General features: G+C 40.5%; 1 protein-coding gene across 1 annotated transcript in view; it reads right to left on the bottom strand.

Moving 5' to 3' along the window:
- eipr1 (EARP complex and GARP complex interacting protein 1) overlaps positions 1-18,692 on the bottom strand; it is a 36,660-nt gene that overhangs the window by 7,944 nt on the left and 10,024 nt on the right. Inside the window, exons 5-6 of the mRNA XM_055171451.2 lie at positions 12,270-12,369; positions 6,755-6,891 (exon numbers count right to left, since the gene is read on the bottom strand). Coding sequence (XP_055027426.2) covers positions 6,755-6,891; positions 12,270-12,369 — 237 coding nt within the window. The remainder of the gene's footprint in view (positions 1-6,754; positions 6,892-12,269; positions 12,370-18,692) is intronic.

Below are 18,692 nucleotides of genomic sequence, written 5' to 3'. Positions count from 1 at the left end.
TCACATCCTCTAACTGATGCACATGTGAAAACACAGCGATAAATACTCACGCGTACTACGAGTGATAGGACGAGACAGAAGAAGAGAACATACAGAGTAAGAGATAGAGTACTTCTCATGAATCTCAAGAAACAGGCTGGACGTTTAGGTCTGAAGGTCAAACCTCCATCACGCCTCATATAAAAGCGTGACAAATCATAAAGCTCAGTCTGCTCACGTCCTCCGCAAGGTGACGGCTCTGTGCCGGTGCTGGGGTTTGCTTGGATGGCTGTGTTTTAGAGATCTAGCTTGAAGGACTTCAGGCTCATCTGTATGGACTAAACGGAGCCTGGACGACATATTGCTACACCATTACACTCGCCTTTTTCTACTCGCATTAACTGCCTATCTGGTCATACGCTCATTATACAATTAACATGCTAATTAAAAATCTCATTAAAACAGGAAGTGAAAAATATGGTGCGAGGAAAAGCGGAGCTCTTCAATTAGGTCTCTACCCGAGTCACATGGAGCCGCTGGAAAGAAATGTGTTCGTGAATGTGTTCTCCAAATTACTCATTTATGTATTACTGACCTTTACTGACCTTATGTAAAAAACCTTAATAGGTTACTCAAATATTTGTAATTTATCACCCAACAAACATATTTTAAAAGTAATATTTACAAAGCAATCTCATACCAAGTTTTTTTACAACCAAATTCATACATGGATTTGCTTTCGATTCATGACATTGGAGTAAGGGGCAGGGTTATATTAGTTTTTTTTTGACAATTGTACATTTTTGTATGATTCACTTTATACTAATTTGTACAAATTAGCCAATTCGTTAAATATGTACGAATTCTTGTGAGATCAGGTTGATATTTGAGTATATTTGTTTGGTTGACACACAAGTGCATGCTGACAAAACAAAATATTTGGATGTTGACTTAACTTTCTTGCTATTAGTAAAATTAATTAAAAATATTTTTGGCCCTTTGTACTTAGGGTTGCAAAATTCTGGAAATTTTCAAGGCTGGAAAACGTTTATATGGGAATTAACAGGAATTAATGCAAAAACTGAAAACTAATGCCAGATACACACCAAAAGATATTTTACATCGTATAAGATTTTCAAAATGTGATAGACCACAAACATGTGGATAAAAAATCCTAGATTTAACCGTTTTGCACCTATTTTGAGTCTTGACTGTGAACACAGGAAATCTCGCAAAATCTTCAGAATAAGCTTGGCAGACAATGTGTAGGAAGAAATGAAGAGTTTGGTTCCAAAACGCGATAAACGCCATTTTTGAAAAAAATGAGTTACTGCCAAAATCAGTATTATATCAGGTCAGTAGTTAAAAGTAAATTCTTAATTTTACGCAAAATCCAATATCCGCCGTGTTATTCTGTCATCTTTTCTCCCTTTTTTCCCAATATGTGATAAGCGCCACTCCCCCTTTTTTACAGAACGCAATAAATCCTACAGCGCACCATTCACGCAATGTAAACAAACAATGGTGGCGCGCTGAGTACATGGAGTCCTAGTTTTCCTCATCTACTTTGTACTTCGTGATCCACAAACAAAACAAAATAATACTTTAATTGCATTGATAAACCTGTGATGGTTTTCTGTGATGGGAAAGAAACGTAAGCCATCAACATCTAATAATTTCCCTGAGAGGCACTCGGGAGACGGGTGCTTGTTCTCCCGACAACATCAAGCTTCTCATGCTAAAACATTGACCCCAGAGGATCTTATGAAAAACTTTCCATAATTTTACTCAAAGTCAACGAAAATCGAGCAGGACCAAAAACATTTTACAGCTGATCGCTTTGAAAGACGTTAAGCGAAGACGTCAAGTAACCGCAATGACAGTGATCTTAATATGACAAAGTAAGTGTTTTGATTAATGACATTAATGTTTATATTTTTAATTAGTGTGTACAACTAGTCAACTAAATGAATATAACATGGCAAAGATGAATGCACATTTATATAGGCTATTGATTCAATAGATTTATAACATTTTGAATAAAAACTTGTCATGGATTTATTGCATTTTGTGGAAAAAATAATCCGTTTTTATAATAAATCTTTGAAAATCAACTTATGGATTTGATTTTTTTATGTTTATATAACCTAAAGATGCTATGTGAAAGTTTGTAACAGAAAATAGTTATTTTCATTTTGTTACTTTCTTGGTATAGAAAACACGTTTTTACCAAAATTTGTCAAAATGGATTTATTGCGTTTTGGAACCAAACTCTTCAAATTTCTATGATAGTGTTTGAAATGATTTTCACCGAAAATTCAAGGGAAAAAGAAAATGGTTTGGGTGACGTTGTGGAGACAGCGGGAACATGGTCTGTACAAGTTCACATTGCATCAACAACAATTTGTACTGCGCCTTGACTGCTTCTGTCTTCCATCATCTCTCTTTCTGATTGGATATTGTTTCGTTTCACGTGATAATCTCAACAGCGTGCGCGCGTTTATCCTCAGGGTTTCCCCCACACATCAGGATTTCTGATTTCGCGATCGGGGCGGCGGATTATCTTTTTGTGAGTACCCAGCAATAAATGTTAAAAATTCTTGCCGTATAATTTAGTTTAAACCAACAAGATTTACTGCAGTTTCAATAGAATTTCTACTAGAATTTCTGCACATTTCTTAATCACACGCAAACTTTTACTGAAGAGCCAATGAGGCCACACCCCATTCTTCCATAACATGCACAGATATTTTTTTGAATCCTGCACAAAAAATTGGCAATTTTTTTTTTATAATTACCATAAATTCCCAAAAAATTATATGAATTTTCCAATTTGGAATTTTTCCAAATTCCCCAGATTAAGTTCCCATGAAAAGTTTCTGGAAATTTACTGTTTGTACAAAGTTTAAATGATATGCGTAAGGAAAAACAGGTCTCAAACAGTGGACAGCACATGCACACTGTTGAAGCACCAAAAGTGGCAAACCAGCATTATAAAACTAAAACTTTATGACTTCATTAAAAATGTTTCGTATAAGATGTTTGAACGACTTGAGACAACTTTTTTGCCTTGCAAAACGAATTGTTAACGAATTTTTTTTTGCATACAGTAGACATAAATTCACATCAATGGTCAATATTTTTCGGTTCCACACACTTTATCAATAATAAAATGCATTATTTGATGTATTATATTATTAATAAAGTAGTTGTTGCAGCCCTTATCACATTATCTTATTGCCTGCAGGTATCAAATGGGGAACAAAAGAAATTTTTTAGGCGTACATTTACGGCCACACGCCAGTCTCCTCAAACAGAGGACCAGAGACTTCTGGTAGACTTTCCCTCCTCCTGATTAAAAAACAAGGTGCTCCAGCCCAGCCGAAGAAATGGAGCAAGAAATGAGGTTAACCGCACCGCTCCTAAGTCCTTCATGCTCGTAAATATGAAATTGGGATCCGATCAGGCAAAGCCTGGGCAGGCACACGCCATGCACAAAAAAATGTAACAGATTAGTGTTGATCCATACGCCCGAGGACACAGCATGAAGCAATCTGCATCCCCTTCCCAACATCCCTTTCCTGGCCGCAGAAGTCATTATGAACCGCTGTTCCGCACTGCAGCGAGCCACAGACGGCTGATAAATGGAGGCTGGGAGCGCCAGCGAAGCCGGACCTTTGTTTCCATGGCAACAGCGAGGCTGAATGGAGCGGCCTTGTGTCTGCTTCAGCCCAGAAGACGGTTTTAAAGCATGTGGATTTCAATTAGGACTATATAGGAAATGACAGAATCTATATGCTAGAGTTATTAGATGGCATGCACATGTTTTGAAAGGTCAGGAGAAATGATGTGGCTGTGGCGGCACTTTGTAAACTTTTTTTATCTATATAATGCATCTTATAATGCAATATGTAAGGGTCTGTGAATGATGGTTCATGTAGATTTAAGCTTACGTACTATTATTCTGAAAACAAGCATTTATGAAGAAACTTTTGATGAAGAATAGAGAACATTGAGACCTGGATGAGTCACAGATATATCAGCGCTATAAAACATTTGGTTTATATCATTATAGTACTAATATGACCTCAATCGATCACATACACTATTCTGTCTACAGCAGAGCTCTCTATCAAAGTTAAACACAGACATACGGATCAAATGAAAGGTTTAATACATACACCACTATAAACTGTATAACAGATAGAAATATGGTTTTCAGTTTTCTCTTGTCATGAAATTTATCATGAGAGGATGGTTATAACATAACAGAAATATATAAAGGACAGGAACTATTTCAAATAACCTTTTTGCATTTAGAACAAAATGTTTGTTAGCTAACATTCAGATGACAAAAAAAACTAATGGTGTGTAATTGGCCTACTTATATTTTTCCACTGGGGTAAGGAAGTGATGGAGTCTTTAAAAGGGACATTTCACAAGACTTTTTTAAGATGTCAAATAAATCTTTGGTTTCCCCAGAGTATGCACGTGAATTTTTAGCTCAAAATATCATATAGTTTTTTTATTATAACATGTTAAAATTGACACTTTGTAGGTGTGGGCAAAAATGTGCCGTTTGTGGGTGTGTCCTTTAAAATGCAAATGACCTGATCTCTGCACTGAATGGCAGTGCAGTTGTTGGAAAGTGCAGATTAAGGGGCGGTATTATTATAAAAAGATCCCCTTCTGACATCACAAGGGGAGCCAAATTTCAATGAGCTATTTTTTCACATGCATGCAGAGAATGGTTTACCAAAACTAAGTTACTGGGTTGATCTTTATTACATTTTCTAGGTTAATAGCACTGGGGACCCAATATAGCACTTAAACATGGAATAATTCAGACTTTCATCATATGTCCCCTTTAAAAACAGAAGCACTGGTTATAAACATACATCACCATATAAGCTTTTTTATCGTCTTAACCTTTTTTCTATCCTGTTATTATAATCTAGTTCTCTATATCAGTTTGAATCTTTCACCATCAGTATGCATGTACTGTAGCTCAACACAATCTCTGTTCTGTGCATCTAAATCATCATCATCATCATCACCATCATCTGGTCTTTTTTTCCCTTCTCTCATCATTCGCATCTCATCAGATCTGATGCGGGATTATCTAGGGATCAATAGGGCCGTGATTATTATTCCTCATGCAGAGCTCACATGCACGAAAGGTTCATTTTTCGCCAATTTAAAATAATTAATGATAAAAATTAAAATGAAAATGATTCACCATTTCATTATAGAAAACTATGATGTGCCAAAAATATGTGCCAAAATTGAAAACTAAATGAAATTATTTCAGGTGATAAATGTATATTTCTTGTCAAATTTAAAAATAAAATGCAATGAATAATTTGACATTGCATTTTCAAAACAATCTCCAGGCAAGAGTGCCAATATTAAAATGAAAAAGCAAACATGAAAGAAACTGCAAATACATTTTTTTAAAGGTTTTATTAACACTCACGCAATTATAGTAACAAAAATCTAATTAATCAGTCCCTCCCAGATGCAATGCATAATCAGCCAAAGTCTGCATATTTATGAAGGGGGACGCATTTTTTTAAATACGCCATACTTTTGCCGCATACATTTCTCACAAAATATGCGGGGCTTGCATGATATCATAATCCCCATTTTCGTAGCAAAAAGTCATATCTTAGCAGAAAGTTGAAAAATGTTGTATTTACTTCACACAAGCGCAGCCATGTCCCCTGTTGTCATGGGAATGGTAGGAAGTGACGTAATTACGCGACATGAACATCAATGAAAAGCTGCAAAAGCTGAAAAAAAAGTTCCTGCAATTTTTGCAAGTTCCCGCAATTTTGGCAAGTTCCCGCAATTTCATTGCATAAAATTGCATAAATGTCCCACATATTCCATCGCATTTTTAAAGAAAATGTGCCGCAAGATCATGGATTTTTGCCCGCAACAATCACAATAAAACTTTTTTCTGGAAGGACTAATTAATTTTATGTTTTCTTTTATTTCATGGTTTCATTTTTATTTTCAAAGGCAGCTTGTATGCAAATTTTATGTTAATCATTGGATGGGGTGTCTGTGGTAGAGGTCTTCTCGAGTCCAAAGAAATGTACCTGACCCGAAATGACCCAAACTCGATAAATTTGACCCGAGAAAAATCCGAAATTATACCCGAGTCCGACCTGACCCAGTGGCGCTTTTTTAAACTCGACTGCATCTGAAAGTAAACGGCACCGACGTGTGTGCAGTCAGCAGTCCCGCACGCACCAGTCAGACAGACAGAAACCCTGGTGGTCTCGCAACCAATTTGGCCGCTGCTCTTATTATTTTCATTTGTTATCTGAAGACAACAATAAGGTAACCACTACAGTCACAGTGTGCATTTAAAATTGATTGACAGGTCCGGCTCAATAAAAATTATCCTCACAATGTTGCAAGCGCTCTTTGCAAATAGAGGAGGGGTTGAAAAAGTGCTTGATGCACACACGCGAGATAGCTTGGGTCTTCTCGGGTCCGTTCAACAAAAACACATTCATTTTAAATTACCTGAGACCGCAAAAATTATACCCGACCCGTGTCCGAGACACACGTGAAACTTTAGACCCGAACCTGCTCGGGTCTTGGGTCAGACCTCGGGTTTTCGGATCTAAGTGGTCCCGTGAAGACCTCTAGTTTTTGGCACTGTTGGCAACTTAGCGACCTTATGCTAGACTGGACCCGTTTGGAGATCAGGTCTTGCTTTCCCAGTAAAATGAGCGTCTCAGGATACATTTAAAATTTGTACCTCATGCTGCGTAGATCCCAGCCTCGAATGGCCGTGTCATTGGCTGTGGCCAGCTGGGTGCAGTTGTGATGTGGGCTCCACCTGCCTGCGGTGAACTTCAGCTGCCCTTTGCCCTCCAAGGTGGTGCTGCTGGAGATCTGTGGGAGGAGAATCGATAGACATACGTCTGAATATTCAACGGCAAACCCACTCACAACCTCTGATATTACAAATCAGTGCATATGGGCCGAAGACTTCAAATATTCATATTGATGCGAGTAAAGGAAATGGGCTTTTGTTGAAGAATTGTGCACTGTTAATACCGGATATTCAATGAAAAAATGCTCTTAGGCTCTCATAATAACCTTGCTGCTTGTCTTCAGTACTCTTTAAGATTGTGAGACATTGTCTAAAGTATAATAGTAGTTAGATGTGCATGGCGATGGTATTTCCGTCTAATGGAAGTGTATAAAAGCAGATGACGTGCAATGCAGATGTTTATTGTGTTCATATAACACACAGAGGTGAAAGTAGTTATGTTAGAAGGTCATCTTCTGATCATCTGTCCGTCTGCTTTTCAACTGAAACCCACAAAGTATGTCTTGTTTCAGTCGACTGTACACTGAGATTTTTACTTGGTCTTGGGATTTTAAGTAAAATGAACCGTCACTGACAAGGCATGCTTTTAATATCTTACCTGACTACCGGGCACTGCTTGAGACGTCATATAAATCAGTTTAAACTGAATGTCTTTATCTCTTTCAGTCACATTCACCCATAAGAGTTTAGAGTCAGATGAGACGTCATTTAAAGACCACCTATTATCCGATTTACGATTTCTTTTGGTGTGTGTTAGTAAATGTTAACAATATGCAAAGGTACAAATCCCAAAGTTTACAATGACATGAGTTTTTGTCTCAAATCTCTTTTCTTGGAGTACAACAAACACACAGATTTTAGGCAACAGTTTACTTCCTCCAGGGATTTAATTTATCCAAGGGGAATTGTTAAAATTGGATCTACAGAGGGTTTAAAGAGATGGGATATGAAAAGGGGATTGGTGACATTATCCAAACAATAAAGTAATTTTAGAGGCGGAGCAAATTTATTACATGCATGAACAAAGTAAGGGGGTCGATTCTGAGTTCATGTTGACTTAGGGGTGGGCGATTTTTTTTTGGACTATTGTCTCTATCGAGGTTATGCGCCCATGTCATTTTGCTGTGTGCATGGTCAAGAAAACTTAACGTTTGTATTGTACACGTACTTATGAAAATGATTTGTTAGCTATTGTAACACAAAAAAACTGTGCTAAATGCGTGAGCTTTTTTTGTGTGAGAGGAGCGCGCTAGTCGCGCATCCGCTGCTCATTAAGCTTGTGAGCATTTTTGCCAATTTATTTGCTTTAAATACACATTAGCATCAAAAATACCTTTGCAAGTATAAACACGACCATTTAGGTCTTAAGAGAAAGTAAACAGCTAAAAGACAAAATGCATGTTAACAGTAAGTTGGATTCTGACTTTTTACCTAATTTTGCTTCTGTCTGTCACCCATGTTTTTGTGAAAAGCTCTCACTGCTCTTGACTAAATCACTTTCTGCATTTCATAATATATATAATATACATTATTATTTATTATCATTCTTTCATCACTGACTCTTTATCTTCAGTGAGCTTGAATTTTGTTTTTATATTCTTTTTTTATGCATGTATAAGTTCAGCATTATTAATAACATAAAAACTTTATTAAAAGATTAAAAACTCTCATACATATTGTTATCATGATATAAAATTAATCATATCGTGAAATTAAATTTTGTTCGTATCGCCCACCCCTATGTTGACTTTAAGGATTGACCCCTTAACCGTAAATTGAACCATACGCTGCATGTCTTAAAAATGGATTTCATAGATTATTATGGAAATTATATTTTTGCACTTGTATTTTTAACATGCACCTTGTCAGTAAATCACACGCAGAAATTTGTACATTTGTAGAAAAAAGGATTTTTTTTTTATTACACTCTCACGCTAATTTGCCCTGTTTAGTAAATCTGGCGCCTATGTTTCCATGGCCAACAATGACCTTGGATTAAGACTTGAATGACTTTTCATTAGTGGACAAGCAGTAACTGAATCAATGTTATCCGTGACATTTGGGACACAGGACCACAAAGTCAGCCGTAAGGGAACACTTATTGAAATTAAAATTTATATATCATCCGAAAGCTAAATAAAAACCTTTTCATTGATATATGGTTTGTTAGGATAGGACAATATTTGGCCGAAGTACGACTATTTGAAAATCTGGAACTTGACAGTTCCAAAAAATCTTAAACAAAAAGTCAAATGACGTCCGTATGCAGCAACTCATTTTAATGAAAAGGTTTGTTTTAGTGCTCTCTACTGGCTTACGGCCGTAATGACCTTGTTCACAAAATAGGGAAAGTTGTAAATGTAAGCTTTAACAAACACATAAACCAAACTTGAATGGGAAATCCCCAAAGGAATGTGTATCAAAGGGAAGTTTGTAGAAGTTTTGATATACTTACGGTAGAAAATGTACAAAATATCTTAATGGAACATGATCTCTGCATAATATACTAATGATTTTTGACCCATGCAATGTATTTTTTGCTTTCATTTCTACAAATATACCCCTGCGAAATTTGTGTTAAAACTTTAGTTGTCTTGTTTCTGTAAGCCAAATGTTGCAATAATGGCACTTGTGTCAGTGGAGAGAAGGTCAAGAGATACAAAACTCAACGTATCTCCAAATTAATGTCGCATTGATATCTCCCACTTGCTTTTTTGCTTTCTTAATTGGATATCTTTGGGTACACTGCGTTCCCTTTCACATCATTTCATATACAGTATTTGGACATAACAGTTTTCTAAGCAAAAGCAATATCACACATTGCAATAAAGTTTGCATTGAAAGAATTCTTCGTGCTGTCGATACATAAAGAACATGTGTGACTGAAGACATTCAAGCAAACTAATTGACTAGATGATGCCACCCCATCACAGGTTTCCTGCTCTGTTTTCTGGATTTAGTGAAGAAAACGCTGGCAGGCGGAGAAAGCCAGCACATGATAAACACATCATCCGAAGCTCTTCTGAAGAACAGAAAGGATGAGAGAGGAGGTTGATGAGTGTGTGTTGTGAGGATGGAGGCAGCACGAGGAAAGATTTGCATAAAGCAGATTAGCATTCCTCACAACACCGCTGAATTCTGGCAGTGCCCTGAGCTTCCCCAACATCCTTCCACTCGCTCTCGCTCTCTCTCTCTCTCTCTCTCTCTCTCTCTCTCTCTCTCTTTCGCTCTCTCATTTTAATGGGCGTGCTGCACTCAGCAGGCCTTGCCACTCGATAACCTCCTTTCACTCTGCATGCAAAACCGACATTATTGGGAGCTCAAGGAGCACCTCGGCGTGATGTCGACCACGGGTCTTTTCTCCAGCCACCGTTGAGTGTTTTAGCACATGGCGGATCGTCAAATGTCGAGTCAAGGTTACATTCGTAAAGGCCTGTGACATGGGAGTGTGTGAGTCCTGGTCTGAAAGGCATTAATTAATAAAGACTGCGGATGATTATTAAAGTACAGAGCCAAATGTTGCGATTGTCAGGCCAGCAGATGACACAAACAAACAAAAGCAAGCTAAAGTCAAACTACAAGATTTAAAAAAAATCCTAGACGATTATAAATTCTGGTTGCAGCAGCACACACATAAGGAGAATCTTAACATTTTTTCTTCTCAAATCTTAAACATGTTCACACTACAAGATTTAAAATCATCACACCTTACAGGAGGTATGTATGTACAGCTGGATGTAAACGAATGGAGATTGTAATACATTTATTAATATTATTATTAATGTCTTTATTTGCTAGCTAATACGCTAGCAGCTTTCTACACTTGCCCGGTGTGTTTAAAAAGCGAGGCAATTTCTCCTCAGCTCTTATTTTCGATGGAACAGTCGTGATATGTTTTCACAAACGCTTATTTCACACTTCCAGAAGCCATTTCTCTGTCTCCGCTGTCTACCAGACCCGTACAGCAGCTTGTTTCACGGTTGCTATTTTAAAAGGTATGTCATTCACCTCCCGCTCCTAAGGCAGGACTTAAGAGTTATAATAAGACATTTAAAAGGGAAATATCATGAAAATTTGAAAAGTCTGCTCCCCTTTTCCCTCTCATAATGGGAGAGGGAGGGTGTTACTGCGCCGAGTCGAAGTACTCCCAAAAGTGCTATTACGCCATAAAATATAGTTCCTCTTTTAAATCCGCTTAGAAAAGCGCTACGTTTTATTTTGTACCACCAAACTTGCTCGTATAACTACTCGTCTTAAATAGGAAAAACGTTGATGTGTTTGGTCACTTCTAACTTTATCTCTAAATGGTACCATTGAATGAATGGGGCTAAGCTAAATGCTATCGAAGAGTCGCAGCGCGCTCCAGCGCTTACGTGCACGCACACAGATGATAGAGGGATGTATCAACAATTCTTAGTTAAGGTAATAACATAGTTTAATATTGAAAATGAGTAGACTATTCCTTAAACGGAAGACCTGGTGCGATTTTCACAGCCCACGACGTAAGCAGGCATTTTTAACGATACCGAATAATACGCAACTCAATGTAATGACTTTTCTGACCCCGACATGCGCAGTGAGAACCGCCTGTGACGTGAACCGTGAAGGGGTCTATAGCACTGATAAATTTTAAGATATGTGAGTGCAAGCTGTTTTTGTATTTACCTCTTTTCCCACCATTGACGAGATAACTCATCAATTAAGAGAAAACACTTCCCTGCCAATGACGAGTTATTCCGGCAATCCGTATTTCCGCTATTATCCACCATATGGCGCGTTTACCCAACTTATAAAACCCGGAAGTATTCCCTTAGGGCAAACAGTTCAAACTCTGTGTATGTTTTGATCATCACTCTGAATCTGATCTCTAACAAAAGTCCTTCAAAACAAATGCTATTATTATTTTGGTATTTTTCAAGAAACCTAACCATATTTGAGAGGTGATAAAAAGAAAAAAAAAGAAGATAGGATGAAACATTATTGTATGTTTATAGATTTAAAGAAAAACATTTTATGGAAAGCATTAAACTTTTGTAAAAATCCTAAAAAATGTTGGTACTGGCTTGCGATTTAAAAAAAAAATGCTGGCGGGGAAAGAGTTAAGACAGCAACATTTTAAGTTTGGAACTAAGTTTAAGCCCTGTCTTTACCATGTTGACCAGACCACATTCATGTTTTAGATTTAGGTGAATCGTCAATAGTGAAATGTGTCACCTAATGTTTCAAAAACTTTTTTGCCTGAATAAGTGTACTGTAAAAGTAAATAATGACAATATTTTTTGGTATAAACTCTTGTCTCTTACTATGTCTCATTGTGTCTTCTTCAGTAGCACAGTTCTTAAAGTAATAAGTCTGAGAATAACATAACAAACCTCCAGTAGCCGCTGCCTCTCAGATCGGCTGTACAACGTGTCAATTAAAAAATAATGAACCTCACCGTGGCCTTGGTGGAGCTCTCCTGAAGATCCCATAGCAGCACGTGGTTTTCAGCCAGAGAGATCACACGCTTGCCATCACCCATGGGCTCCCATAATGCACTGCAAGAAACACACGAGAGGAGATCACCACCACAGCAGCAGATCACAGCTATTTATCTACAATACAATACAATGTTTGAATGAAATCTATGATCTAATAATAAACAAGTGCAATAAACCATACGACTATTATAAACTAACTACCCAGACAAGCATGTCAATGGAAACGACATGCAAAGGAAAGTTAAAATGTCATATTCTAAAAGTCATCAAACTCGGTTATCTGTTGGGAGGGAGACTGGAGCGTTTACTACGGATATAAATTACTAAAATGGGATTATTTTTAATGACCCCCGAGGTGCTCAACGGTCTGTAAAATCACCACAACAGAAGAAACACCTCAGCATATGTAATTCACAAAAATATCACGGCATTCTTACACTTTTTTGTTTGTTCACTTTAGACATTCAACTAGCTATAAGTAACTTTGAAGCCTGAAGTATAGTCCCGTTTTTAAGCGTATGCGAGGGTCACACATGCACGTACAAGTATGTAGTATGTAAGCAATTTGTCCCAATGCAAAGCATTTGTCGAACGTCTATGTATGCGTATGAGTCAAATAAACTATGCTTTGAAAGGCTGATCGATTGATCATGCGTGTATGCTCACGTACATGTGAAAAACAAACTACACCAGGCTTAACTGTCATTAGTTTATTAGTAGACTATTAGCGGTAGGGTTAGGTTTAGTAAATAAGTTGACATGTAGTTGCAAAGTTACTTAATACCTTTTCACACACAAATTACGGAAAATGTGTCTGGGATTGTTAAGGGATCATTTTAATTTGGTTTATTCACACTGCCAATGATTTCCCAAAATATGTGCGTTTGTTCACACGTTCGTTGAAAGGGATTTACTTCCTGTTTTCTTCAAAACAATCGCATGCTAATGACGAAAGCATGCTCGGGCACGGATCGATATAAGAACGGTGTGAATGTAAGCCTGTGGGGTATTGGGGACAAACGCGCTCGGGCACAGTTCAAGGCAACCGTGCCTAATATGAGTGCGCCCTAAATAAAGACTAAATGATGCAGAGAAAAGATGTCGGGGAGAGGCGTCCCATGTGTAGAAAATGTCAACAATAGATGAGGTGTGTGAGCATCGACTGGCCTCAGAACAGCTCAGAGATTACTCCATCATTACTGAAAGTATCGACTGACCTATATAACACAGTTGGCTTTGGTTTCTTCTTGAGTTTCGATTGATCTAGCAGCGGTGGCTCTGATAACCCATCACACAGCCATTAGGACGTCTCACGCTGCCATCACTTCACGCTCAGCACGGCATGAACAAATCTCACAAACGCTCCATTGGCCATAAAGTGCTCCATTGCCATTGATTAAGAGGCGTCCGCTAGGTTTCAAAATGAAACCATAATTTTAAAAGCATTTTCTGAGATACCAAAAAACGTTAAATGCAAAAGGTGACAACAATGTTTTTTTCAATGATTTTTTGTATGAACTTTTCATGATGATTCTAAATTGGGGTGTTTTCAAAACAGCAGTGTGTGCTTTTCCAATAGATGACAGGGTAACTTTGGAAAAATATTTTGAACTTCAACACATCTCAACATAAAGTCCAAATCTTCCTTGATACTTGTGTTGCAAAAAATATACACTGCTCAGTAAGCAGCCTTGAAACTTATCACTACGGTTTCAATAAATAAAATCCTGTGGCATTGATTGATGCAAGTTGTAAAGTTACTTTTCAAACATTGCATAATTTTTTGTCTTAATCACTGACATGAGTTTGTGAAAGAACTAGATTTACAACAACAGAGGGGTAAGGGAATGAGGATCAAGACGACAGATTGTTTGGTACCATAGAAATCGAATATTTCATCTTTAAAACAGCTTGATGCAACACTTATATAAAACTTTTTTTGCAATACTCTCACGGTTTAATTTGTCTTTTAAGGCCTTAACATGTTAAAGCTCCCATAACACACGCTGTTTCTGCTTATCTCATGTTAATCTTGGGTACCTATAGAATAGTATTACATCCTTTATATATCCGAAAAGATATGATCATATCTTTAGTTTTATCAGATTTAGAGACAGATCAGCTCTAATGATCATTTCCAGAAAACCCGACCCCTCGAGGCGTAATGTGGGAAAAGCGAGTCACGAGCAAGCAACACACACACACACACACACACACACACAACATTATCTCACAATCTCTGGATAACTTATGATTCACTATGTGTTTGTGTCGTTTACATCAGTGGTTCCCAAACTTCAAGTGAGAGCAAGGTTACATTGAGTTACCTTTAAAGATACATTGTTACAGTTCCCTTTCGAGGAAACTTGCGCTGCGTCACTGCAGTGACACTTTGGGGACGTGTCCAGGTGCATCTAAATGTGTATATCAAATTCAACCAATGGTGAGGCTTAACAACAAAGACAGCGTTGGAGCCAGGAAGTATATCGCTATCTGAAATATTGCCAAAAACAGCGTTACAGGGACGCAGGAAGTATGACAAGAGAGACGCAGCGTCTCGTTCCCTTCTCAGGGAACAACAGTCACATACATAACCCGAGACGTTTTCATGTTTCAAACACAACTATGCAAAAAAAACATTTTGGTATGAATCAATATTCACATACGGAATATATAAGCATTTAAAACAAACAGTTTAGCACGTGTGCTTAAAAAGTCTAGAATTTTAATGATATTATTCTACACTACACAAGGAATAATATGGATTTTTTCCCAAAAAACTTCTTGCATAAAATAGATTCAAGCACTTTCAATGACCTGTATCTATTTATGTATATTTTACAAAACATTTTTCCCAGGGCTTTGAATTTTTTCCACCAGATTCACAAACTTCCAAGGATTTGCAGTTTTACTTAGCGCCCCATTTCAACAAAATCCAGCATTAAACAAAGACACACGCACAACTCCGCTGCTACACTGGATAAACAAACTATATCCATTGTTTCCATAATGCTGGGTCAATTGGGAAGCTAAACAAGCTTATTTTTCTCTTACAAACATCAACACAATACTTCGGTGATGTTGATTTCATGTCAGCTCTTGGTTGATGTGTATGAACATTCACTGTTAACTCTTTCCCCGCCATTGACGAGTTAACTGTACCGGTTGCTTACATCATAGTTGCTTACATGGTATATGCACTTTTTAAGTCAAGTTAAGACACACCGGTCCTATAAAACCTAAAAAGGGGCAGACACAGGCCCACATATATGCATCTTGTTTATGAAGATCTCATAACACTTGAAGTTAGGCCTGTATTAAACTCCACCCGGAGTACTCCACCATAAAGACAAGAAATGCTGCATAAATTACTAAATGTTTCAAGATAGCAGCCATAAACAACATCAACCTGTATGCATATTTCTCAAACACCATCAGTAGACACTTCAGTGTTTTTCATTATACAGCTATTTCTCAGATCTGCCTCTGTTTTGCTTTCACTCTCTCTCTTAGAAAAGCAATTATGCCATACAAGCACTTCAATCCTCTTCAGAAGAACACACGCATGCTTAAACACATAAAACCAACAAACCATTCACGTAGATGCCACAACTAATAAATGTTCATAATTTACATGCAAGTTATTCAGGGTTCATGGTGATGAGTTTTTATTAAGTTTTATTGTGTATTTGTTTGATATCTGCTGCTGATGGTCCCAGTTGTGTTTTCAATGTTTGCTATCAGAGAGATGAAAGCAAAAGAGACCTCAATCTATTATGTTTAGAATAAAGCTTTAGGACAGAACAAAATAATTGATATATAAAATGTTGTTCCCTTTCAGTCGGTCACTACGACGTCACGTCGTGACCGACGAATTGGGAACCGCTTCGCGGGTGACCTATCTACTTCGAGAACTATCAAAAACGCCAATGAACTTGGCATGCAGGTATTTGCATAATGCCGGCGCCGCCCCGCCAGGTGCGTATATAAGGCGCAGGTGCATAATACCAAATCAGCTTTATTGCTTCGAAGCCGGCAGACATCTGCTCTCGAGAAGCTGTTAACTGATCTTCGTAGATCCTGTTCTGTGTGGGAAGAAAATATCTCAGCTTGCTGAAGTTGGTTGGGCAACGACACCTCAGCGGAGGCTCGCAGTGTTTTTTCCACCCTTTCTCTCTCTCTCTGTCTCTTTAATTTAGGACTTGAGTTCGAGTGAGTGCGTTTGCCTCTCCCTGTGTGTTTCACCAGCTCGCACAAAAGAGTGATTTCCCTAAAAGAGCAGCACGTTTGAGCTTTGTGTCTTGTTAAAGACAGCCACTCATTCGTGTCACGGTCGGGGTCGTCTTTTTAAAGATGGATATCCGTCCGTGCTCCGTTTCTGGATGCGGTGTGTTCATCGCCCCCCAGGATGGCCACAAGCGTTGTCTCTCGTGTCTGGGGCTCCAGCACGCAGAGGCAGCGTTGCGTGATAGTTCATGCCCCGTCTGCGAGGGCATGACTATAGCGGATTTGCGGAGACGGGTGTCGTTCCTCCGGCAACGGCCCCCGCCTTCCCAGTCTGGTGCTGCTAAGGGCGCAGCTACCAGATTGGCGAAGGATGACCTCCGTATAACGGTGCTGGGTCGGTCTGCTGGTTCGTCCAGTAGCTCCCAGCGCCCTGATCCGTTGCCAGCGGAGGTCCCGATGGAGATGAGCGGCCCGTGTTCTACGGTGTCCTCGCGCTCTGTCGAGCCTCCACCTGACGCGATGTCCACCGTAACGTCGGAGGGGGGGGTTGTCAGCCTCAGACGTCGATCCGGATCCGCTCCCGCCTTCGGGCCAGGTTGCGGCTTCTGCGTTCGACCCTGAGATGGCAGCCATGCTCGCTCGGGCGGCGGAGGCGGTCGGCTTGGAGTGGACTAAACCTCCCCCACCTGAACCGTCCCGCCTCGATGATTGGTTCTTCGGGGGTGCCAGGGCTTCTCAGTCCTCGCCCCCGGTGCCTTTCTTCCCCGAGGTGCATGAAGAGCTGACGCGGTCGTGGAAAACCCCGTTTTCCGCCCGGAACCGGCCGTATCAGCCTTCACCTCTCACCTCTCTCGAGGGTGGAGATGCCAAGGGGTACACTGGTATCCCGTCAGTGGAGCGCCCGGTCGCGATGCAGTTGTGTCCGGCCGGTGTCGCTTCCTCCTGGCGGGACCAGCCTACTCTCCCCTCACGGGCCTGTAAGCAGTCTTTGGCGCTGTCCGGTGCTGCTTACAAGGCTTGTGGGGAGGCAGCCTCTGCCCTGCATGCCATGGCATTGCTGCAGGTTCATCAGGCTAAGGCTCTGAGGGATCTGCACGCGGGAGGTCACGACTCGGCGGAGTTCTCTGAACTACGTGCGGCTACAGATCTGGCGCTTCGTGCGACCAAGGTCACCGCACGCGCCGTCGGGCGTGCGATGTCTACCCTGGTAGTCCAGGAACGCCATCTCTGGCTGTGTCTGGCGGACATGAAGGACGCTGATAAAACCCGGCTCCTGAATGCTCCGGTTTCCCAGACCGGCCTGTTCGGCGAGACGGTCGAGGAGTTTGCCCAGCAATTCTCCGCGGCCAAGAAGCAGACTGAGGCCATCGCTCAGATCATGCCACGTCGGAAGCGTCCTGCGCCTGCCCCATCCACGTCGGCGCCTCAGCCTGCTCCTCGCCGAGGGCGTCCTGCGGCGGCCGCCTCCGTTCCTCCCCGGGGCTCTTCTAAGAAGCGAGGAACCGGTCGTCAGCAGCCCACCCCGCCCGCTCAGCCCGCTGCAAAGGGTGGTAAAAGAAGATCAAAGCGGCCCTGAGACGGGCGACCTAGAGATGGAGGGGATCGCTCTTCGGGAGATGGTGAAGGCACCACTCCCCCCACCGGAGGAGGGCCGGTTGGGGAATCTTTTGTTTCATTTTTCTGTTCCGCCGACTTTTCAGTCGGCACCCACAAATCCACAAAAAGAGCGAATTCCACTTCCATCTCTAGGTCTTCAGATGAGCTCCGGAGATACGAGAGGGCTCATAACCCCCCCTCGTTCTCCGACTCATCAGAGGAGAACGAGAGCGACGCACGGGCTCATAACCCCACCGCGCTCTCAGCCGGTAAGAGACAGCTACGGGCTCATAACCCATCGTCTCCCTCCTCCTTCGCCAGAGGGTGCATCGAGTGGTGTGAGGTGTCTTCAGCAGAGCCTCCCTTACTCGCCCACCCAGCAACGGACTCAGGTGAGTGTTATCACACACAACACTGCTGTCGGTGCGGCCGTTACGCACACACCGGCGATCACCTCCGTTGCGCCCGCCGCGGGTACACCGATCGTGCCTTTAGTCCCTCTCGCACGGTATCTGGGGGCGTGGGAACAGCTTCCCAGCCCGTCGCGTTGGCTTTTA

The sequence above is a fragment of the Misgurnus anguillicaudatus genome, chromosome 7 (genome assembly GCF_027580225.2).
Source record: "Misgurnus anguillicaudatus chromosome 7, ASM2758022v2, whole genome shotgun sequence".
Lineage (NCBI taxonomy): Eukaryota > Metazoa > Chordata > Actinopteri > Cypriniformes > Cobitidae > Misgurnus > Misgurnus anguillicaudatus.
Note: the sequence above shows the minus strand (reverse complement) of the source record. Positions and strands in the feature narration are given on the sequence as shown.